The 25,535-nt window shown below is 38.6% G+C and overlaps 1 protein-coding gene and 1 pseudogene across 2 annotated transcripts in view; both read left to right on the top strand.

Annotated features, from left to right (window-relative positions):
- LOC121326477 overlaps window positions 1-12,876 on the top strand; it is a 24,696-nt pseudogene extending 11,820 nt beyond the window's left edge.
- A 2,416-nt stretch (window positions 12,877-15,292) lies between these two features.
- Window positions 15,293-25,535, top strand: part of LOC121295531 (ankyrin-2-like) — a 239,531-nt gene continuing 229,288 nt past the window's right edge. Inside the window, exon 1 of one of the 2 annotated variants that reach the window (XM_041220297.1) lies at window positions 15,293-15,640. In XM_041220297.1, coding sequence (XP_041076231.1) covers window positions 15,569-15,640 — 72 coding nt within the window. In that variant the 5' untranslated portion in view covers window positions 15,293-15,568. The remainder of the gene's footprint in view (window positions 15,641-25,535) is intronic. The other variant, XM_041220326.1, reaches the window with a different exon arrangement.

Genomic DNA, 25,535 nt, shown 5'->3' with positions numbered 1-25,535 from the left:
CATGTGTATGTTTACATTTACTTTTTACAAAATACTTGTTTGACTTCTTTTTAGCAATATGGACCTCTATTAATATGGGGCAGAACACAGTATTTTAAAATAAAATACAGTGCATGGTGAGATACTATTGTATTAATTTCCACTTTTCATTGCACTGCTAACTGTAACCAAACAATTTTAATAGTGTTTGTATGCATTAAGAACGACTAAACATAAAATGGTACTTCAGTGTGGATGCTTTGAGCTGGATTAATTAGAACAGTTTCGAGGACGGTTCTTGCTATGCAGTGTGGACAGGTGCCTAAATAACACCAGTTTTGCATAGTTGTTTGGCCATGTACAGTGATTGTCTTCCAACCTGTCCACGAGAACACCCAGTGTCTGCTGCAGTCAGCAAGATATTATATATCACAAGATATAAGATATTACAAGATATTATATATATTCCCCCACAATGTCCCTTTAGTGTTTTGTATAAGTTGTGCACTACCCTAAAGCTCCGGCTATGGAGATCATGTTCTTCCCTCATTTTTTTGTAAGAGCTGATGGTATATTAATAATGCCCGTTCTAGCCTGTCATTTGACTCTGAAACGTGGCATTCAGTTTTGTTCCTTTGAATACAATCAAACATTCATTAACCTGACAACAATGGTCTATATGTGCTATCCAATGTTTGTATTTTCCAACTATTTTACCCCATCCTATTAAAGACCACTAAAGTCCTTGACCCGCACATCGTGTTTCCAGGGCTAAACCTTGCCCTTATGTCTAATAAAGGGATCTTTAATAAGAACCAGACTTGTTTCCATGAGAAAATGACATCACTGTCAAACACACAAAAGACAAAATGGAAAGTAAAAAAGCAGAAAGTCACTGTTGGAAGAGTTGTTTAAATTCCCAGAGTAATTATGTGGGTTGCCACAGTGAAAAGTGGAATTTTACATTTGTGAGCATGCTGTTATTTATTGTACTGTATGCATGCCAACAACCAGGCTCAATTTTTTATTCTTTCATATTGCAATGCTTTAAGCTGCATTCCCGTTTTTACCAATTCAATGCTAACGGAAGCTTCACCAGCAGAGTCACATGTTTATGCAATCACAGTCGCACACTATACTAAAAAGTTTGTAAAAATTGAGGGCAATTCTTCTCATATTCTATAAATGTTTAAGCATACATGATGTGTGCAGATAATCTGTTGCTAAACAGTGACAGTTATTTGCCATGTTCATCACACTTCATGTATTTTTCAATGAATATGCCCTCTTTGCTCTCATTCACTGCCTGGCAGATTCTTACAGCTGCTGCCAGGGCTGACTCACAATGTGAGAAAGCCATGTTCTTAACATTCCTCTCTAGTACATGATAGAATAGTTCTAACTGCAAAGAAGACTGGCATCAAGCATGTGTATGTACACTCACATACATAATTACGTCGTAGCATGAACATGCCGTTTTCATATAACATTTATTGGTATGATAGATAGATATACATCCTGGGTAAAAAAGAAAAATAATAATAATTTTGAATAAGGCCCTAAGTCACTGTGTATACAACATAATTGATTCTAATCTGATCAGTGCCTCATACCTAGGTGTTGTCAGGCTGGATAAAATCCTATATAGTTCCAAGACATTCTTTCTTTTTGTGAGAAGTGTGGAATTGTTTCCTAATGTGGTCAGCAAAGTTAAAGCCAACATGTTGGTTTAATTAAGGCCACTTGGGTAGTGTTAATGGAACTTTCCCATTTCCCAGCTGAAACTTAAAAGGCAGCAGTAAATGGTAACAAAAAAAACAAAACAAAAAAACAGCTGAAAAGTAAATATGCATGGATATGCAAGTTTACTTCCATTAAAGACTTTATAAAACAAGAAACTAAAAGAAGCTTAAAAACAACCACAATTTTAAACAATATCCTTAATTGTGGTCTCATTCAGTTTATTCAATTCAATGTTAGCTGTTTTACATAGCATTTATGTTTTAAGCAGTATTATTTTAGGTATGTTTTTGATAAATTAAGGATGAATTGATAACAACTTGATCAGTTAGGAGGCAGCTGGTAGTCAATGAAGTGCAAAAGCAGGAGAAGAGGATCAGTTGCATAAAGGCAGTTTCTCAGGCCAAGCAGGGAGAATGTACAAGATCGGCTGGTGAGATCTATGGACAATGGAACAGAGCAGGATCAGTTTCCTCATCAGGTCAACATATGATGTTTTCCAATCACCAGAGAACCTTAATCCATGGGTAAGAGAGGATCCATTTGTGTTCATAACCAGCTACATTTTGACTGGGTGTAAGGTGAGTCTTAGCCAAGGACAGTTTACTTGGCGTCATGACCAGGTGCTGCAATGTTTGGTCTTACCATTGGAAGACAAGCGCAGCATGACCGACAGGTTGCCGCCAATACCAGCAATATATGACACACAAAGAACTAAATTCCTCCACCCAGATGAGCAACCTCCAAGAAAAGGTATTAAAACCAAAACTCGTCTAGGACAACTGGAAGCTGCTAGAGACAGGAAAATGCTGGCAGATGTTGGACAACGGCTTATTTTCCCACCTGAGATTGCCACAACTAACCTTCAACCTGATATTGTCTTGTGGTCTGGATCAGCATGCCTTGTTCACCTGGTAGAGTTAACAGTGCCATGGGCGGATGCTGTGGATGAGGCGTATGAAAGGAAGAAACTTTGATACGCTCAACTGGCTGCTGAAGCGGAACAGCAAGGATGGAGAGTCCAGGTTTACCCAGTGGAGGCGAGTTGTTGAGGATTTGTGGCACACTCCACAACCCGGTTTCTCAGAGACATCGGATTCAGTATTCAAGAGTTGTGATGCATAGTGGAGAACTTATCTGGAGTAGCAACTGTCTGTGGTTGAGACGAAAAGATTCTGATTGGGGATCTCAAGCACAGTAAAAAAAAAAAAAAAAATAGGATGCCATAATCACTGTCGAGCCCTCTAAAGGTGTCGTAGGCTAGTCAACGAAGCACCAAGGACGTAAGGTGCCTACTTGAAGACCCCAGAGAAGTACCTTACTCAGCTCAGTCCAGACGGTTGTAATGCTGATGCACTAAGGAGGCCACACTTTTGTTGATCCATAGAGCCAACATTGCAGCAGTTGTGTGTGCTGATGCATCAAGGAGGCAAAATAGGCTGATCCCTGGAGCCAGCATTACACTTCAGCCATCAACACCAGGCAGAAGGATAGCTCCATCATCAAATGGAAGGAAACACAGATGGATCACATTAGTTTGTGGTAAAAGAAGCTATGTCTTAGTTTTGCTTATCTTGGGGAAAGCTGAGTCCAATATCAGCATGAAGTTTTAACACCTTGTGATAGGGTGCCGCCTGTCTTTGTGTGTTTTTGGTGGTGTTTAGAGTGGATGTGAGTGAGTCTGCAGGGTGGATCTGTGAGTAAATGAGTTTATGTGAGGAATGTGTGGAATGTGCCTGAACTAATGAGGTGTTAATTAATCAATTAGTCCAGGCAGCTGTATAAAAGGAGAGTGAGAGGACCTGTTTGGTAGCGATGAGTGAGAGTATGTTAGCTGTGTTTTTGTTAGTTGTTTATTAGTTGTTATTGTTTAGATTTTTTGTGTGTCTTTCTGTTTGGCCATTGTGCCTTTTTGTTTTGTGTGTTGATTATAATTTAATGAAAAGTATTTTATTTGCTGCACTTTCCGTCTCTGAGTCTTCTCACTTTGGCTACTTTGCCACACACCTACTCTCATGTAAGGAAAATATTTCCTTTCAGAACTTTTCACTTACTTTAAAAATATGTCTTCCATGTAAAAAGGGTGACAATTTCCCACCAATGCAAAGAATTGACTTAGTTGCAAAAATAATTGACTATAACAGAATTAAAAAGGGAGCCTTACATAAATGCTGATTAGCTATTTATTAACAGTAAAAGCTATTTTTCTAATTAGTAATAAACAACTCAAAGTTCATTTAAAAGGCTCATTTGTGAACCTTAGGAGTATCTTACTAACTTTGTTATATTCATATTTAACATTAGGTTTGAATAAAAGCTTGGTAAAGCTGTCTGATTACTTCTGTTAACTACTGTACTGAATATAGCTATTGTTATAGCTGCAAATAGCTGTTTTGTGCTGAAGATTTACAACAGTTCAGAACAGATCTGTACATTCTCTAAAAAGTGTTTGAAATCTGATACCAATCTTAACCAGAACTAAAGTCTAATTATTTTCTAACAAGACCATTTTATCTCCCTGTCATTTTTGGCTTATAATGGAAACTCATCCTCTATCCTGCTCACCTGCTTCATACTCAATAATGACAGTAGCTTAGTAGCTCTAATCCTGTGTCAGGGTACTCTTCAGAATTCCAATGCACAAATACTCTTTCCTGACCTCTGACCAGGGTTGTTCTGTTTCCACCAGACTGGGGAGGTAGGGCTTTGCTGTGAAGGGGTCTGTTAACATGCTTATGTTCTTCAAAATCTTAATTCCCTACACCCACAGATTACTTGGTGACATTTGCTCCTCCTTCCCCTAAATCACCCTGTGTGAATACCTTTCTGGATATTCCATCTTAACCACCCCCTGCTTTTTCTTTTTCTTTTTTTTACCACTATGCTCAAATCAGCGTTTGATATATTTAATAAAAAAATAAAATTAAAAGGGTGATTGATTCACATAACAACACACATATGGCGTAACAATGTGATCCAATCGCCTCTATTTTTAAAAGACATGTGAGAGTTTGAACTGCAACCCACTTCATAAAACCCTTCACCTGCTGCTGCCTTGAAATGGGATTTCTATAAAAGGATTTATAAGCAATAAAAAGTGTGACCTCTTTCTCCCAATCTAGAAAGGGATTGAATAAACACAGGTTTTGTAGTTTCAAAGAGCATTGTGATAATTAGTGTGTAATGCAATTTTTAACTGCTTTTCTGTTTTTTCTCTGTTTTAAATAAGATTCAAAAGCAATTTGTGGCTAAAAGCATTACTGAGTGCTGCGCTTTTCTCTTTGTACTGATTTGTAAATTCCTGCCTAAGCACTACCTCATTGAAATTATATTTAACAACATGCAGTCCATTCCATGTGTTTAGACTTACATTAGAAATCAATGGTAGGGGCTCCCGAGAATGCGCCATATAGCTTGGAGATCACCGGTTCGAATCCAAGCTATGCCATTCCCAGGGGGCGGCGCACAATTGGCCAAACGCTGCCTGGGTGGGGTAGGGGTTAGGTCAGCTGGGGAGTCCTTGCTTTACTGGACAGCAGCGACCCGTGGCTGCGCGGGCGCCTGCAAGCCGTCCTGTACGCAGTTCAGAAGGATGCACATGCTCTTCTTTGTCTCTCCCGAGTTAGTTTGGGGGTTGCAGTGGTGAGCCAGGTTGAATAATAATTGGACATTCCAAAATTGGGAGAACATTGTTAAATTTATACAAATAATTGTTAAAAAAAATTTTAAAAAATCAATGGAGTAACTGCATTTTAATAGAAAATGGCGTACGAACAAGCTCATGTGCTACTGGTAATAGACCCTGTTACTGGAAGTTTTATCCTCCTTTTTGTTCGTACTAGAATGCGTCTTTCATAAGGCTAGTCTATATGTTTGGTCAAAATTTTTTCTCACAGATAGTTGCTGATAACGAAGGGCATGAAAGCAACACAACACACAAAAATCTATTAATGCAGATATTGCCGTAGCCTCGACTGTGTTCCTAATCTGATTTTATTAGAAGGTTAAATGGTACACAGCACCTGATGACGCTGTCTGCCACTAATTGCTCTTTATTGATTTGATGGCGGATGTATGTACAGTAACTCTATTTTGGCTCTATGACATAACAACATTTACAGTACAAAGCTCTATCCATATACACTGAACAAAAAACACTTTACCTTAACAAAAGCATGAATACACTATTTAACTATGTATCAATATAGTTGTTTGTAAGGTGCAAAAATTAGTCTATTGTGTAAGATAGTCCCTACAAATAGTGTTAGATGTGCTATGCCCCCTTTTCTCTATGAAACTAAACTTTTTAATTTGACCAAACAAATAATACAATTCAGTGGCGTCTATTTTACAGGAATCTAAATATTACAATGCTTTAACTGATTCATTCCATCTGTGTTTTCTGTCAGGGGTGACAGGTTCGGAAGCATTTAAACTAGAAAGGAAGGGGGGAGAAATCAACAAAAAAACAGAAGGGAGACCGCATCAAAACAAGAACAACAACTCAGGTAAGACAACCATTAAATGTGTTTATCTAAATGCTAGAAGTATCAGAAACAAAATTCTAGAACTTGAAGCTACTGCACTAACAGGTAACTATGATGTGATAGGTGTTACAGAAACGTGGTTATCTGAGAGTGATGGGGACGAATATAATATTTGTGGGTATACACTGTATAGGAAAGACAGGCAGGACAGAAGAGGAGGAGGGGTAGCGCTATACATAAGAAACAGTCTTGAAGCCCAGGTGTTAAACCTGGACAAAGAAAATAAAACCGAATCAATATGGGTCAGAATAACAGACAAAAATTCAAAAGGCATAATAATAGGAGCATGCTATAGACCGCCAGATTCAGACGGTGAGCAAAATAATCTGTTATACAATGACATTAGAAATGTGTGTAGCAAAGGAGAAGCCATACTAATGGGGGATTTCAACTTCCCCCAAATAAAATGGGAAAACCCGGTGGGTAGCGCGAAGGACGAAATAGAAATGGTGGAAATGACAAATGACTGCTTCCTAACACAATTTGTCAAGGCACCCACTAGAGGGGAGGCATGCCTTGATTTAGTCTTTTCAAATAACGAAGATAGAATAACTAAAACAGAGGTCAGAGAACCACTGGCAAACTCAGACCACAACATGGTCTCATTTGAAGTGTTTTTTAAATCCTCAAAAGTAAAGACTAAAGCTAAGGTTTACAATTTTAGAAAAGCAAACTATGAAGGCATGAAACAGAGACTAACAGAAGTAGATTGGAGTAAAATAGAGAAAACACCCACAGAAGAAGGATGGTTGTTCTTCAAAAACGTAGTACTAGAGGCGCAAAACAATTATATCCCTAAAGTAGACAAATCTAAATGTAAAACTAAATTGCCAAAATGGTTTAATAGATCAATTAAAAAAAATATTCAGCGAAAAAAGGCACTTTACAGAGCATTAAAAAAGGACCAAAAAGAAAGTACACAGAAAGAGTACACAGAACTGCAAATGCAAGTCAAAAAGGAAGTTAGAAAGGCCAAGAGAGAAATAGAAATGAACATTGCTAAGGGAGCTAAAACCAATTCCAAAATGTTTTTCCAATATTACAACAGCAAGAGAACATTCAAAGAGGAGATTAAATGTTTAAGAGATACAAATGGCAAAATCGTAGAGGAAGAAAAAAAAATAGCAAATATGTTAAATGATTACTTTTCACAAGTTTTTACAAAGGAAGATACTGACAACATGCCCCACATGTCATCCAGTTCCTATCCAGTTTTAAATAACTTTAGCATAACTGAGGCAGAAGTGTTAAAGGGACTAGGAGCTCTTAAAATAAACAAATCCCCTGGGCCGGATGAGATCCTCCCAGTAGTACTCAAAGAAATGAAAGAAGTAATTTACAAACCGCTAACCAAGATCATGCAGCAGTCTCTTGACACAGGGGTGGTACCGACAGACTGGAAAATTGCAAACGTAATACCGATCCACAAAAAGGGAAACAAAACTGAACCAGGTAACTACAGACCAGTAAGCCTGACTTCTATTATATGCAAACTTATGGAAACTATAATAAGAGCCAAAATGGAAAATTACCTATATGGTAACAGAGTACTGGGAGACAGTCAACATGGTTTTAGGAAAGGGAGATCGTGCCTAACTAACTTGCTTGATTTTTTTGAGGATGCAACATCGATAATGGATAATTGCAAAGCATATGACATGGTTTATTTAGATTTCCAGAAAGCTTTTGACAAAGTCCCGCACAAAAGATTAATTCTCAAACTGAACGCAGTTGGGATTCAAGGAAACACATGTACATGGATTAGGGAGTGGTTAACATGTAGAAAACAGAAAGTACTGATTAGAGGAAAAACCTCAGAATGGAGTGTGGTAACCAGCGGTGTACCACAGGGATCAGTATTAGGTCCTCTGCTATTCCTAATCTACATTAATGATTTAGATTCTGGTATAGTAAGCAAACTTGTTAAATTTGCAGACGACACAAAAGTAGGAGGAGTGGCAAACACTGTTGCAGCAGCAAAGGTCATTCAAAATGATCTAGACAAGATTCAGAACTGGGCAGACACATGGCAAATGACATTTAATAGAGAAAAGTGTAAGGTACTGCACGCAGGAAATAAAAATGTACATTATAAATATCATATGGGAGATATTGAAATTGGAGAAGGAATCTATGAAAAAGACCTAGGAGTTTTTGTTGACTCAGAAATGTCTTCATCTAGACAATGTGGGGAAGCTATAAAAAAGGCTAACAAGATGCTCGGATACATTGTGAAAAGTGTTGAATTTAAATCAAGGGAAGTAATGTTAAAACTGTACAATGCACTTGTAAGACCTCATCTTGAATATTGTGTGCAGTTCTGGTCACCTCGCTATAAAAAAGATATTGCTGCTCTAGAAAGAGTGCAAAGAAGAGCGACCAGAATTATTCCGGGCTTAAAAGGCATGTCATATGCAGACAGGCTAAAAGAATTGAATCTGTTCAGTCTTGAACAAAGAAGACTACGTGGCGACCTAATTCAAGCATTCAAAATTCTAAAAGGTATTGACAGTGTCGACCCAAGGGACTTTTTCAGCCTGAAAAAAGAAACAAGGACCAGGGGTCACAAATGGAGTTTAGAAAAAGGGGCATTCAGAACAGAAAATAGGAGACACTTTTTTACACAGAGAATTGTGAGGGTCTGGAATCAACTCCCCAGTAATGTTGTTGAAGCTGACACCCTGGGATCCTTCAAGAAGCTGCTTGATGAGATTTTGGGATCAATAAGCTACTAACAACCAAACGAGCAAGATGGGCCGAATGGCCTCCTCTCGTTTGTAAACTTTCTTATGTTCTTATGTTCTTATGTTCTTATGTCAATCAACCTGAATATTGTACTATAAAAATAGCAAGGAAAGAAGTCTGCAATGTAACATGTTACTATGCTGTGCTATTGAAATCCACCCTAACCAAAATACTGTAGATCCCAATATATGTTAAATACTTGTAATACATGTAAGTTGTTTTGTGTTTTTTTTTTTTTGCCATTTTGTCACATTCACAAGTATATATTTTTTATCCTACAAATTGAAGTAAATTCCACACAGCAGAAGCACACTGTATACTAATGTTTTTTTGTTAGTGTTTTTGGATGCAATAGTTTTGTTTTGATTTGAGAAAATCCTTATTATTTTTATGATTGTTTTCCAATCTTTATTTTCATATTGCACAATAAGTTTACTCCCTGTGTTAAGGCAATAGGATCACATATTTTTTTTAAATCTTTAATTTATTACATTTTTTAGATTATTTTATTTTTTTTCTAGCTGCACGGGGCTGGTAGGTGACGTAATCACACATAGAGACATGAGCCCAATGTACGCTCCTTGCAAAGGAGCCAGCTCTTTTGTACAGTGGTATCGGCGCTATGCTGGAGTGCGAGAGGTCCCGGCTTCACGTCCACCCTTCGCCTGTGTGTGGATTGCCACGCCTTGTGTGATGTGTCTGCCTGCGTTAACTGAGATCGCTACACTGGCGTCAGAAGCGGACGCAGATACCCCGGCACACACTCGTCAGACTGTAGCCTGGTGAACATGTCTGGGGCGGACGTGAGGCTGGCAGGGGAGAGTGTAGCGTGCACGGGGGAAGGCAACAGCAGGGCTGGTAGATGACGTAATCAAACACGAAGACGTAAGTGCGATATACGCTCCTTGCAGTAGTATCAATGCTATGCTTGAGTGTGAGAGGTCCCGGCATGGCGCTCGTCCTCCGTGTGGATTACCTCGCCCTGTGTGATGCACCTGCCTTAACCTATTTTGCTACAATATTATAAAAAGAAAAATGTGATTCAGATAGTAAATACAAATCAATATAATAACAAAGTACTACTTTACAGAAAATGGTGCATTTATATTTTGTTCTGTCTCACTGTAGTTGTGTTACTAACAGTTTGCTACTTACTGAACTTTCTTGCTGAGATTCTTCTCTGCTGTGCTAACATGCCTTACCAGCAGGGGTCTTTTTTCCACTTTTTTGTTTTAACCTAGGATAACTTGTGATTTTCCTGCCCTTGCCTCTTGTTTTATATTTGTACATAGTTCCTGCTGTTGTGGCCTGCCATTCAAAAACCTTGAGAAACAGTATTGATTATTTTGGTTAATGCAATTTAATGCAAGACATACAGTACCTATAGAAAGTCTACACCCCCTTGAACTTTTTTCACATTTTGTTGTGTCAGTGCCTCAGAGTTTCATTTTTTCCACTTATCTACACACCATACTGCACACTGTTAAGGGGGAAAAAAAAATTATTGAGAAAAAGATTATATGCTAAGAATACAAAACTGAAAGATCATAATTGGATAAGTCTCTACCCCCCTGAGTTAATACTTGGTGGAAGCACCTTTGACAGCAATTACATGTGAGTCTGTTGGGATAGGTCTCTACCAACTTTGCACACCTAGATTTGGCACTATTTGACCATTCTTCTTTACAAATCTGTTAAACCTCTGTCAAGTTCCTTGGGGAGCGTTGATGGACAGCAATCTTCAAGTAATGCCACAAGTGTTCGATTGGATTTAGGTCGGGGCTCTAACTGGACCATTCAAGGACATTTACCTTTTTGTTCCTTAACCACTCCAGTGTAGATTTGGCTGTGTGCTTTGGGTCGCTATCATGCTGAAAGGTGAACTTCCGTCCCAGTTTCAGCTTTCTTGCAGAGAGCAGCTGGTTTTCCTCAAAGACTTCTCTGTACTTTGCTCCATTCATTTTTCTTTCTATCCTGACACGTGCCCCACATGGACGGATGGACAGAGAAACAAACAGGCAAAACCCTTAGATTCTGATACTCTTAATAACCTGTGATCAAAGAATGTACTTTTTTTAAGTGTCATAATAATTGTGTTAGCAATTCTGTACATATGTGTACAAATATAAGGTCATTTCATACAGGTAATTGGACAGCTTCTATGATACACAGATTATACAATCAAGAAGATACAGTATATGCAAAACTCTGAAATGTGACAAATGTAAGGGTGGACATACAGCATGCCCAACTCCATTATATCCCTGATGCCTAAAAAATCTTTATTAAACCTCACCCTTAATAAAATTATTGGTGTTTCCACCCATTCTTTTGTAATATATAATTTCTTATGACTTGAGGCATATTTGCTTTGCTCTCAGCAGGTATGTTTCTGTATGTGTTGTTGTTTTTGTGCACACTGAGTTAATGGTCCCTATTCAATTGATTTTAGCGGCGACTGATCAAAATATCACTGCTGTTTAAATAATTAAAAGAGCTTTTTGTATACCAAGGTTATGAAAAGAAATGTCCCCTACAGTACACGTGAGTCTCTTTAGTGTACCATAATGCTGCCTGTAAAAGTAAGGAAGATGCCAGAGAGAAACACAGTTTAATCATTTAAACAGTGTAGCCCTTAAATCCCCTTCAGTCTAGCAAAATGGAGGAGAGCTGAGGGAGACTGTTGCATTAGTATAAGAGCCTTTCTATTGGCTCTTATCACAATACAGTTTAGAATTTATACATACCGCATATTTCAATCTTTATTTTATATAGCGCCTTTCATAGTGGACCACCATCACAAAGCGTTTTAGAAGCGACCAATATTGCAGTTGGATGCTTCTTTGATCCAGGTGCATTACTTAAAAAAAATAAAATAAAAAAAAAATTATTTCTAAGAAAACATTTACCCTGCTGCAATGCAAAGTTTCTTCAAAAGTGATTCCCAAGATAGTGTGACATACCTATGAACGGATGTACTGTACCTGCACTTTCATATGTCCCTAGAGTGTGTCACTCTCAATAATTTATGCTACAGAAAGTGTACACCAAGGTTCATTAACATTAGATAATCGGAACCTCAAGATACAGATGGATGTACAGACCAAGACCTTTTCATATATCCCCACTATTCAAAAAGTTTCTTCACAATTCAGGTGTGTCGCTATGTACAACTGCCTCCCAATCACTGGAGATTTCATCCCCTGCAGGACATCATAAAGATGTTGAGAGGAACATGTTTTTTTTTTTTTTTTATGTTAGGATAATATTCAAAAATTCTGATATTTGTAAAGATGTTTATGACTTTCTAATTAGCGGGGGGGAAAAAAGCTTACATTACACTGTATTATAGTAGTAAATTCAACCCTTTACCTACTGTACTGTATAGGGTTTCTGATTTGAGGTTCAATCGATAAACACCTGAAAATAAATAAACACAATTTAAAAAATAAAGTGAAATCAGTCTTAACATTGAAAGGCTGCTTCTTTTTTGTGTTCACTTCCCATTTATGGCACAGTTCACACTATTTTGTTGTAACATAGCTGGTAGCACATACTGCTTAGCTACCAGCAACATCATATACTGTATTCTATTAATTTCTCAATAATCAATAAACCTGTTATCTCCCTGTGACAGAGATCGAATGATTCTTGGTGTTAGATCTCCCTCCCTACCTGAGAGGGCACTATGTAAAAGGAACAGAGTGCCCTTAACTAAATGGTACGACAATTTACTCGTTAGGGTAGGTGGAAGTCGGTCATTAAGGAAAGGGGCGGATCTACGGCACCCAAGCTCAACGACCCCAACGGGAGACAGCATTGCATCCGAGGATTGGAGGTGCAGATGCGCTCGTTAACCTATTGATCACGAGCAAGGGTATAAGTAGGGGGCGTAGTGTAAATTATCTGTTCTTTTGTTAAATGGTTAGAAACAAACCTAAAAGGAGACCCCTGTGTTATTGTGTTTTGTTAGTTTGTCTATTGACTGTTTGTCTGTTTTCTAAGACTGCTAACACCTATCCGGAGCTGTCACTGCAGGCCAGCATTAAACCCAGACACAAGCACTTCCCTTTCACAGATAAAACTGTCTTTGCACCACGAGCACTAATTCACTCACTGTAGGAACAGTATATATGTTTTGTGTTACATGTCGGTGTAAACGGGACTTTTGGTTACAGGTCAAACCCAGGAATTACAAACAAAGTGATACACGCTGCTCTGTCACTGTGGCAGGTGTACATTGTACATGGGGGTAGGTGTGTGGCAGACCACAGCTCTGCCCTTTAGAAATTGGCAGGGATGGGGTTAAATTCCCCTACCTGCCTGGGTTCATTGTGTTCAGGTGGCTGGGGTTGATTAGATGATTAGTTTAATTAACGATCAATCAGCGCCCAGCCACCTAACATAAAAGGAGGCCTCTGCTTCTCATTTGGAGGAGGGAGTTGAGGAAGCAGGTTGGTGGTTTGTTGTGGTATTTTTGAAAGTTTGAAAGTTTTGAATCCAGTGAAGGCATTGCCCAGCCTGAAAACCTTTATTTTTGTGAATTTTGTTTTTTGTTTTATTTGTGTTTTTAAAGATTTTTTGTTTTGCCCTTGTGCACCTGTATTTTGTTTATTTATAATAAAATTATTATTTTTTAATTGCAGACTGTTTCTGGGCCTCTATCCACTCGCCAGCCTGCCACAATCACTTTATAACATTTATTATTTACAGTTGTTTGCCGTAAGGCTCTGGACATTGAAACCATAAATAAACACCCTTGCATCTGTGAATCATTGTCTGTGTGATTAATCCACTCTGCACTGCACTCCCCTTTAAACAATTGCCACCTGTAATGGAAGTGTCTGAAAGTAGAGTGAGGCTAGCCAGGAACAAACATGTATGTCAGTAACATACATCCACTGCTACAGCTGTAGATTCAAAATTAGAGCTATCAGTATGATGACAAGGTTACCAACAGTATGTACAGAGTAGTACAGAATAAGTAATGTCAAAGACATGTTCATTTGATGAGTGGTTCTTCAGATATTTGCAAAAATGTAAATGTGACATGCAGATGGATGGATGGACCCCCATATATCTAACACCCTCAATATCTTATGCTGAGTAATGCTAATACCAGATTTCATCTCGCTGCATAAACAGCTTTCTAGATATGTGCAGAAATATAAGTGTAGTGGTGGAGATGTAAAATTAAACACAAGCCTATCAATTACAATTATTAACTCATTAGGCTTTTTAAAGATTGTTATACAGACATACACAGTTCAACATTTTGCCACGTATTCTCACCTATTCTTTAACCTGAACTGAATAACAAAGACTGGGCCTTTTGTACTTTTTTTATTTTATTTTTTTACTTACCGGTACAGCATTTGTTTTTACGATACTTTTAAATGACACAATAAGAAACAAGTGGAAGCCATGTGCATATTCTACTGTATGTAGTTATAAAACATGCCAAATTTATATATATATATATATATATATATATATATATAATAGTATATATATATATATATATATATATATTACATTAATTAATATGTTATTGAAAAGCAAATAAACATTTGAAAAGCAAATAAACAGGATGCATTGCCTTGTGGGGCAGAGATGGGGGTTGGTTAAAGGCACTATAAAAATGTAAATAAATAAATAAATAAATATAAATCAAAGAAACTTCATTGTTGAACACATTGTAAAACTCACCAGGCAGCACATGTGTTACATTTTACTGTTCCTGTGGGTGGGAGTGTGTGTGTGTGTGTATGGAGTAGTGGTGTGCCGATCTTGTGATTAGTCATCAAATGCTGGCATCCAGTCATATTTATAAATCTGCACATAAAACAACTAATACTAGTGAATGGAATTATCACTAGAAGGCATGTGCATAAAATATGCAAAACAGTGCGCAATTTTAGAATAATTAAGGAATGTACATTACAAAAACCCCTATCATTTAACCCAATTTGAGGTTTCTGTCAGTTGCAGTGGATCCTATGAAGTTATTAGAAGGCCTGAAGACATTTAAAATTACTATTGTTTAAATGCAATGGTACAGAGATATCATTTCAAAACATTCAATAACTGTATTATGACATAAATATCATAATAGTGTCTGGGGAGGGTAGTCCCATTCCTCCCACCCGAGACAGACTGTGGGATCAGTCCATATTTCTGAGAGCTGCCCATGATCTCATCAGCAGCCCTGCCTCTGTGAGTGCTGCTATAATAGTCCCAGCTCTGTTTCATTCTGTAGTCACTGTAGTGCACGGCTGCAGCAAAACATAGCTTCATCCAGATAGCTGCGCCTACTGCACTGCCTCACTCACTCACACACAAACACACTTCAGAAAAGGTCATTTCGTCTACCTACTGCCTAGTCCTTTCTAGGGACTGCAGTCTCGAATCTGCAGAGGCCGACGCAGAACTGCACCAACCGGGGGAGGAAGATTGTTCTTGCTCTCCCCGGTTGCCAAGATACTGCTACTCTCTGAGACTACATAAGGAAACCCGAAGAAAGTGACATTAGAAGCGGCACTAACTGAGACAGGAACATGGCTTCCCCCTCCTTCTCCTCATCGCCAGGAGGCGGGACATCTCCGACAAATCAGGGTGGTATTCGCCAGGTGGGTTAACAAAAATATAAACAAATAATAATGTCTAATTTTGTCAAGCCCTGCAAGTAAAATTGGATAAAATTTACGGTAATAGCATTTTAGGAGAACTGCGAGGCCCCGAAATTAAGGTACCAGTATATTATCTACGTCCCCTTAGTTCATATGGGAGGAGGACACCAAGGCGTTGCCCCTGGTTACCAAATCTGAAAGGTAGTTTACTGTATCTTTCACTATTCCAGACAGGGCAATAAGACCCTACATTAAGAAATCATGATGGCCCTACTAATATTGATTACGTTTTCTTTTACTTTATTTTTTGTTACCACGGTACAAAATTAATGTTGTGTTAATGATGTATATCCTATTTTTGCATGTAAGTAAACAGTTTATGTAATTTCTCAATAGCTGGTCATAGCCTTTCTTCTTTTTTTGTATATTACAGTGATATAAAATGAAGTGTTAACTGGTAGAACGTTCTGTATACTACACTTAGAATAGCAGTAGCATGTAAAATAGCTGGCTTTGTTTCCTAACCCTTACAAATTGCGTAGTTTTTACAGAAGCTATTTTGCGTTAGAACTGTATTATTTGTTTGTTGCTTGCAGACGTACAATGCAGAGGGAGTTCACGCATATAAACTCTCTGCAAGTGTTACAGTAAACAGGCTTTATGTTTGTTTAATCTTACTGCAACAAAACAGGTGTTGCATTGTATCTAGCTAACATAGCACAGCTTGTCGTTCTGGAGGGTCATTTTGACACAATTGGAAAATGTTGTAGATTGTGTTTTGCAATTAACGTTAGCAGAAGAATCGAGGTAGCATTTTATCTCGGTCCGGGTGTGCTCCATGTGTATCTTCTCTGGTTAGTAGTCGCGCCCTGTGCGCTATTTGTGCCACTATTTGCTGTTTCATCCGACTTCAAATCAAGTTGTTTATAAACAGTGGATTGGTTATCCGTTTGGTGAGATTTTGCCCAGGCATGTTTCATGTGTTGACAGGTGTGTGTCGCTGTCAGTACCTATTTCCAGAGTACCCTTTTAGTCATCCTGGCTTGTCATTAGTTCAGACTAGTGCAGAATGTCCTGGTCTGATGAGTACACTAACGAAATAATAGTTTAGAGTTTGAAAATCTACTACTTTCTATACATTGCATTTATTTATTTATCTTCTCCATTAAATCTAAACGTTTGCGCTTTACTTACAAAATTCACTTTTTTTGTTTTACAATAACGTGATCATCATGACGCCATTTGAATATACAGTTAAGGCATATGCCATTGTTGAATGTTTTTACCAACAGAAACAACACCTGTAATTTATAGAGGATCAACTAGAATGGGAATTTAACTGATACATCAACAGTTACTTTAGCTTCTGCTAGAACATTGCATGTGAATTGCCTTCTTGCATAATTAACAATATAGCTGTTTTGTATCAGGGGTTTTATGCAGTATGATACATTTCTATAATAAATCTGGGTTTATTTTAATAGGTCATTTGGATGATATTTGCCAGCATTGTTCCCTAGAAACAATGTGGTTGTTACATACAAAGCACAATTTATCAATTCACCCCTGATACTATAAATAAATCACTAACTTTACATGTATTCCCCAGTCTCTCCAGTTCCGTTTGCCCTAATTTAAAATCCAGCTAGGTGATATCAGAAAAAGAGATGGAAATGCTTATCTCTTTTATTTAGCTAACAAGCTGAATTAAGGACAACATCAGTTAATAATGCAGTTTGTTAGACCCTGTAGCTCCATTAACCACTTATCTGTAACATTTAGCTCTCAGCATCTGAAGAAATGCACCCTCTTCACAATGCATACTATACTACACTGAGTCTCTCAGTACTATACACTGATATCCAGGAATTATATTGGGCAGGTTCCCATCATTGTTCCAGAGAGTTCTATAAAGAAGCCATTGCAGCTCAATACATGACTGGGTGACCTGTGGTTACATTTTGTGTGTGATGAACCTTTTGATGCAAACATCTATAAATAATTTCTTATTTAAGCTTCCTAGGCTTTCAAGGTAATGATACAGTGGGTGTTTATAGGGTCGTTGCATTTCGATTAGGACAATATTGCACTGCTCCATAGTAACATAGATACATTTTTATAGGGTCGTTTAGAAGGCTGTGCAAAGGTTATTATTCAGTCATTCTGCAAAAAACTATGTTTTGATATTTGCTTCAATCAAAGCAAAGAGTATTAATAGAAAGAGGCACTATACCAACCTGACTTGCTTAACTTGACAACTTTAACCAGAAGAAAATAGAGTCAGACTTTAATTAAATAAAAGGTGAGAGAGAAAAATAATAACAATTATTAACAATTTGTTTCAGTGGGTTTTTTTTTTTTTTTTTTAATCTGAAGTGGTCAATAGAGATGTCTGGAGATTCAGGTCTACAATGAAGGGAGGTTGTGTCTGCCTGTTTGGAAGGGACAATCTACTCCTACCTCTATTAAAATCCACATGGGGGACCAGAGTTTACCACTCTATCCATTAGCGCTTACTATGGAGGAGATGGGCGCTGCCAGCAATCTAAGCGCACTACTGAAACGGATTGTGTAATGCTGAGTGCTATGATAATAAACAGATAATATGCAATATTTTGAAAAAGGTAGCTCAAACTCAGCCATCAGAAGCATGATAAAACAATAGGTACAGATGCTTGACCGTTGACATAATTTGTCAAACAGGATCAGCTCGTTCATTTAGCAGAAGAACATCTGGCGTTGTGAATGAAGCCAGCCTATAAATGAGAAAGTCACATAAATAACAGGGCAAAACTACCACAAGGATGGAGTAAATAGGCTGTAATTTCCTTTTTAATCAATTTATCTCCTGGTGCTTCTGGTGTCTGTCTGTAGTTACAGATGGAGTGAAATAATAGCTAACTACACTGAAGAACATAACCAAATCATAAGTGAAATCAATCACTCTGTGTACCTACATTTGAGGCAATCAAAAAAAAAAGTTAAAACAGTATTTAAAACAGTATTTTTATAGTTCAGTAAAACAGCTGAAGGATATGTCAACAGTGCAGTTAATTCAGTCGGTAACTTTTGTAGATACAGTAGATGCCAGTTATTAGCAACCTTGATAAAGACAACTTTCAGTTATTAAAAACATTTTCTCAGGGACTGATCCCGTCCCATAGACTTTAATGTTGATGAAATTCTGATATTAGCAACTGCACAGCGCTTATTGACACTTTTATTACTAGTTGCTAGTGCTACAGATCATTGCTGTTCCTTACAATCTGACAGCAGAGGAATTTGAGGCCATTTTGGAGTTTGATAGACAGGTGGATATAGCATGTGAGCTCACTTATGCACAACTTCTTGGGGCAGTCGGAGCTGTGAAGCACCCACAGGATGAAAAGCTACAGGATACGAGGAACCCGAAGAGCCTTCACTCCAAGAGCATTTACGTGCTGTGGACATTTCCCGCATGATATGCCAGAATCGTGGCTTTGAAAGTGGCTACAAAGATGCACGCAAAATTGTTGGACAATTTCTTATTTTAAAATTGTGTTCTTTAGAATTGATTGTAAGTACAACACATATTTTGTATGTTTGCTTTACTCATTGTAAGGACAATTGTAGTACATCGTTGTGTAGTACTATTTGTATAATTCTATGCTCTTATTTTTGTTTTATGCATGCATAAAGCAAACAGTGTAGGTATTTCATGTTTCTCATGTTAATTTTTTAACACTGTAACATTTAAAACACATGCATTTCAGTGCCATGTTTGTACAACTACAGTGTATATCACTGTTCCACATAAATACACTTGAAAATGGGGGCTTTTCGCTTATTGACAACTTTTGGTTAATGAAAACTTTTTTGCTGGGAACCAAGAGTTTGTTAATAAGTGGCATCTACTGTATCATACATAATTATAATAACAATTGCAGTACGTAATAGATGCCTGTCTTATTGTAGTATATTTCCTGAAAAGTCACCCACAGATAATTTCAACAGTCCAGCAGACGTGTATCAAGGCTGCCAGATGCAGATGCACAGGCAGTGTGTTTCTAACCCACCACCTTAACCACTGCACAACAGGGCCAGACTTGCTTGTGCAGGTAAGTTAGAGGTGTTATATTTTGATTACCTCCTTTATTGTGCATTATCTCAAATCCCCACCCTCCCGCCACAGTATTTTGTGTTCAACAGAATAACTCACAAGTTGTTTGTTGGAGTGAGTGGTTAATAGCAAGCTGAACTTCAAAGAAAACAACTTAGTTACATTACTAATGCACCAAGGTCAATAACTACTGCTGTTTATTCTGTGCATTGAGTAGGGTGGTTAATTCAAAGTCATAAATAGGAATATTCTCATCTGTCTTCGCAGCTGTCGAACCTGTATGTGGTGTCATTTTCAACCACCTTGGCTTTGATACTGGTTTAGTTGGTTAAATGCCTGTTGGTTTTCATGACTTTATAGTGTTTGAACAGTTACAGGGCCTGCCATTCTGATTGTGATATCCAGAATATATTAATCTTAACAGAGACGTATTGTCAAATACTCCAGTTTACTTGTGGGATCTACTATTTTGGTATGCTGTTGATGAGTGCCAGGCAGCTGACTTCATCAGTTTCGCAACCTAGACTGGAGTTGACACTGGCAAGGGGATTTTCATGCAGTGTGTGGGCCCTTGCTTTGTGGAATGAGTTGCCAATTGCAGTAACGTTCTGCTGATTCACAGCTTTGTCGAAATTGAATTGTGTTAATGAGTAATAGTGATTTTACGGTATTTTATCAGCTATGTCATGAGATTTAATGTGAGGTTAATAAAATTATACTTTTGTTTGTTGTGATGTCACTGAGAATTTTTATGATGGTCCATCTTGGCTCAGGAGTGAATAGTCTGGGGCCAAGATGGTGTCTGGGTCTGCTTCCTTTCAGTAACCAGCCTTGAACCCATGCCACTACACCACATATGGTGTAAGGGTTGGGAAAGCACCCCTACCTACCCAACTGGAAACTGCAGAAAAAAATAAAAAAATAAAATGGCTGGTGCCACTGCGGGTTACTTGTATCTGTAGATTTTTTTATCCTGCCCCTCCATAAGCAAGCAAATATTAGGCAACAGCACTCTCGTCGTCTGATGGCAACTTTGGAGTTGCTGCTGCCAGAGCCAGAGTTGCTGCTACTGGAGCCAGAGTTGCAGTCCTGTCAACCAGAGAGGAGAGGAGGAGGAACATCTGTCGTCCCGAGAGCCAGAAAGGTAGGCACTGGTGTCTCCAGTGCCAGAAGGGAAGGTGCCGCTGCTGTCTCCAATGCCAGAGGGGGAGGTGCCGCTGCTGTCTCCAGTGCCAGAGGGGGAGGTGCAGCTGTTATCTCCAGTGCCAGAGGGGGAGGTGCCGCTGCTTTCTCCAGTGCCAGAGGGGAATGTGCCGCTGTTGTCTCCAGTGCCAGAGGGGGAGGTGCCGCTGCTGTCTCCAGTGTCAGAGGGGAATGTGCCGCTGCTGTCTCCAGTGCCAGAGGGGGAGGTGCCGCTGCTGTCTCCAGTGCCAGAGGGGGAGGTGCCGCTGCTGTCTCCAGTGCCAGAGGGGGAGGTGCCGCTGCTCTCTCCAGTGTCAGAGGGGAAGGTGCCGTTTCTGTCTCCAGTGCCAGAGGGGGAGGTGCCGCTGGTGTCTCCAGTGTCAGAGGGGGAGGTGCCGCTGCTGTCTCCAGTGCCAGAGGGGTAGATGCCATTTCTGTCTCCAGTGTCAGAGGGGGAGGTGCAGCTGTTATCTCCAGTGCCAGAGGGGGAGGTGCCGCTGCTGTCTCCAGTGCCAGAGGGGTAGATGCCGTTTCTGTCTCCAGTGTCAGAGGGGGAGGTGCCGCTGCTGACTCCAGTGGCAGAGGGGAATGTGCCGCTGCTGTCTCCAGTGCCAGAGGGGGAGGTGCCGCTGCTGTCTCCAGTGTCAGAGGGGGAGGTGCCGCTGCTGTCTCCAGTGCCAGAGGGGGAGGTGCCGCTGCTGTCTCCAGTGTCAGAGGGGGAGGTGCTGCTGCTGTCTCCAGTGTCAAGGGGGAGGTGCCGCTGCTGTCTCCAGTGTCAGAGGGGGAATGTGCCGCTGCTTTCTCCAGTGCCAGAGGGGGAGGTGCCGCTGCTGTCTCCAGTGCCAGAGGGGGAGGTGCCGTTTCCGTCTCCAGTGCCAGAGGGGGAGCTGAACTAGATCAGATTGTTTGTACATATCATTTATATGGGAATGTTCTGGAAACTACTATCTTCATTGATATCTTGTGGAGTCTACTTAACGTAATTTAAAGGGCAAAGCCAGTAAAGTTGTTTGTTTGTTGAGACCTGCAGTTCAGTTAAGTTTCAGTCTATGTATTTTAGATTAATAGAATAATATTGCTCGTGTCAAGTTCACATCTTGTGTATAATGTGCAACCCTTTTATAAAATGCACATATTCTCTAAAATTTGTAAAAGGGTACGCGTTATTACAATATGTATTTCATACAATGGGGCTACTTGTCAAATCCTTTTATTGTACTTCAAAGAGTAACACCTGTTCAAGTTAGAAAACCAGATATAAATACAGAAGGTTGGGTAACTTGAAAAACTTGTTTTTACCATTTAAGTTGCATTTTGATATAAAAAGCTTAAAAAAAAAAAAAAAAAAAAAAAAAAAAAGACCCCATGATATTATGTATCTGTATAATTCATAAAACTGATGTTCTCTCGCCCAGGACATTCCCTGGACACTTTTGTAAATTATTCTCGTGACTCAGAGAGGCATGTTCCCAGAAAGTAAATAATAAAAAAAAAAAATATTAAAAAAATAATATTTTGGGTACATTACCAACAAATGTTTTGAACATTATGCAACTCAAAAGTCTTTCTAAAACAATTGCGCAATTATTGTTGCTCCTGACTGTCCTGAGCAGTTAATGATCACATTTGGTCAACCCTCAGAAAAGCCTACATTCACAGTAATGTAGCTTAGCCGTTTGTTCAGGCTGAAATTTGTTGACTAATGCAACTAAAGGATGACGGTTTACATATCTTACCAAATTTCAGACTAATTGTCCTCCTAAATTTGTCTGCACCATATTTATAGCCATTTTAACTTAATAGTTTGCTGCTTGGTTTGATCAGTCTTTCTTTTCTCTGTGGGCAGCAGGTCACCTTCTCTCCAAGGAGAGTGGTTCTTGCCCAATGTGAATGTCAGTGGGAGAGAGAGAGAGAGAGCTCAGATGCCAGCCATTCCCATACCATTGCTTTTCCATCTGACAATCTCTGCGCTATGCTTAACATGCAGCAGTATGTGTCTGTGTATGGTAAGCCATTTTGGCACATGTGAACCCGCTCTATATCTGGACCTATAGAACTGGGGTATTAAATGTTTCCATTCTTTTACAATGAGGATGATGATAATTACTATCTCAGAAATTACTTTCTCAGCATTGTCCGAATGGGATGCAACACTTAATTTTGAAAAAAAATATCTATGTAGTTTGAATCCAAAAAGTATAACAACATTAATTTAGTGGTAAATAATAAACAAGTCATGAATAGTCAATGAATAGATTGACAGTCAGCTGCCTGAGGTGGCACTTTCAGTTCAAGTGTTATAGTTCAATAATTATCCATTTACTGAATAATGAAATTGCTATAATAGTCAATAATTTGGGTGTCAGAGTTGGTTTAGGAATATGCTTTGTAAACAGGTTCCAGAATATATTTTAACTAAGAAGTTTGCTTGCCAGTTTACTGTCAAGTGGTTAAATAACAAAGATGAAAGTGAAGAGCATTCTGTCTGGTATTTATTTAACTTTTGGTGCTATTGGTACAATAATAGAAACCAGGCAGCACAGTAGCCCTTTTCCTCTGGAAGCCTTGGTTCCCCTGAGACAATTCTAAGAAGCTGAAAAAATTGCACAATTCAGCACAATTGGCAACCTTTTTCTGGCAGAGGCTCTGCACTGAACAGCAGGGGCAAGATGTTCTATCAAATCAGTATTGAGGTGCATATACATTAAGAATGATTGTATGGGAGAATGCTGAAACACCTGTGCTGCATTCTTCTATAACACTGTAACGATTTCTAGATGTTACACACTAATAAATGAAGTAGACGTCTAAAGCATATTGATGCTCTGGAAGAAAACCTTCATTTTGAATATTTTGGATAAGTCACTTGGATCAAATCCTGAGCTAGGTTTCTACCTGAAGTCCTTGATATCGTGGATTTAGCTATGCAGCACCAAACAAGGAAAATTTCGTTTTGTCTGAAAAAGTACCCAAGTAATGTAAAATTGTTTTCACTTGTTCTAGATTTGGCCTTTTTTTAATGGCATTACTTTATTAAGCATATTTTCTGGATATCATAATTAAAAGCTCATATGCTCATATCCCAGTGGTTAATTTTTTATTAAGGCAGTCTCACTTTAAAATGGGAACGGGAATGATATGCTTGTTCTGATTAATTTACTCAAGCCTTTTTACATTCAAGTGCCTGAAAAATAATGTTATCAGTACACATCAAGACGCCTAGCAATTTTTTCTGGTTTGTCATGGAGTGTGGACGTTGCAGTGCCTTTGGCAGGATCTAAGTGTGTTCTGCTGTTAAAGCAGTAACTAATATACAGTAATATACTAAGATATACAATAACTAGTGAAAATGAAGAAGCTGGTTGGCAGCAATACACTGCCATGTCATGACATCAGATGCACATTAGGCTTTAAACCCACTAAACGTACCAGCCACTTCGTCATCTACCATAGGTCTGGTAACAATAGAAGGTGTGAATGTAGAGACAATTGTGATCTATAACATTAAGATTTACTCATTAATTTTTGTTTAAGTTAGAATTATGTAATGACAGTAATAAACAAGTCTGTATATCCATGTCTTGTTTAAATAATGTTGACTTTTTCAATACTTCACATTTGATATGCCATAAAAAAGTGATTTATAATTGTCCAAAAACTGTGGGGTCAGAAGGAACTGAAAACATCAGCTCGCCAGACATTCTTAAATTGAGCAACATAGTCTTTTACCTCTAACAGTGTCAATGCTGCCATATGCTGTCATATGTAAATGAGGCAAACCTCACAAGAAATATGTATTTGATTATGTATTTTTGGAGTTGAACTGAAGCAGTAGGAGCTGTTTAAATTAGACTGGGCTCGTTCTTAGTGCAGCTTGCCAGTCTTGTCACAAAATGTACTCGGTTTGTAGATTGAGCATATAAGTGTAGAACATGTAAAACAAATTCTGTGAACAGCATGACATATTTAGTTTACTTGATAGTGACTTGTCCTTCAAAACTACCATAGCACAGTTAGCAATATTACATTACCTGATGTTTCCATGTGCAGCCCCCCTGGCATGTCAATGGCATGTATTTACTGTGATAAAGGGGAGTTATAAAGCCCTACTTAGCATACTGACATTTTGCCATGCACTTCCATTATCATACCCTTTACTGTGATGAATACGGACTGATGCCAATGTTACTAGTGTCAATAATGAGGGAAAATTTTAAATAGATTCATACACAAAATGTGAAAGTTTTTAGTTATAATGTCACTATGAGGGCATTTGTAGGTTCTTCCAGTTCCTATGACCAATTATGGGAATTTTAGTTTTGTTCAGATCTTTTCATTTGAGTCCTGCGGTGCTGCCAGCAGTTTTAGTGCCGTTGTACAATACAAAATATGAACTGGCCATTGTCTTCTATTTCCGTTATGACAGCCTGTCTTTGACCATGCATGCGTGGGTGTTAAAGTTATTCAGCCGATAAAGATTTGTGGCTGCAGAGCATTACAAAAAAATATAGTTTGCAGTTGTGAGTCTTTCTATATGGATTTGCCTCATTGATTTTTCAAACAAAGGTTCATTCAACAAAAAATGTACTGTACAAAGCCTGTTCATTGTGCATG

Source organism: Polyodon spathula, chromosome 2 (genome assembly GCF_017654505.1).
Source record: "Polyodon spathula isolate WHYD16114869_AA chromosome 2, ASM1765450v1, whole genome shotgun sequence".
Lineage (NCBI taxonomy): Eukaryota > Metazoa > Chordata > Actinopteri > Acipenseriformes > Polyodontidae > Polyodon > Polyodon spathula.
This window is presented reverse-complemented; position numbering and strand designations above follow the sequence as displayed.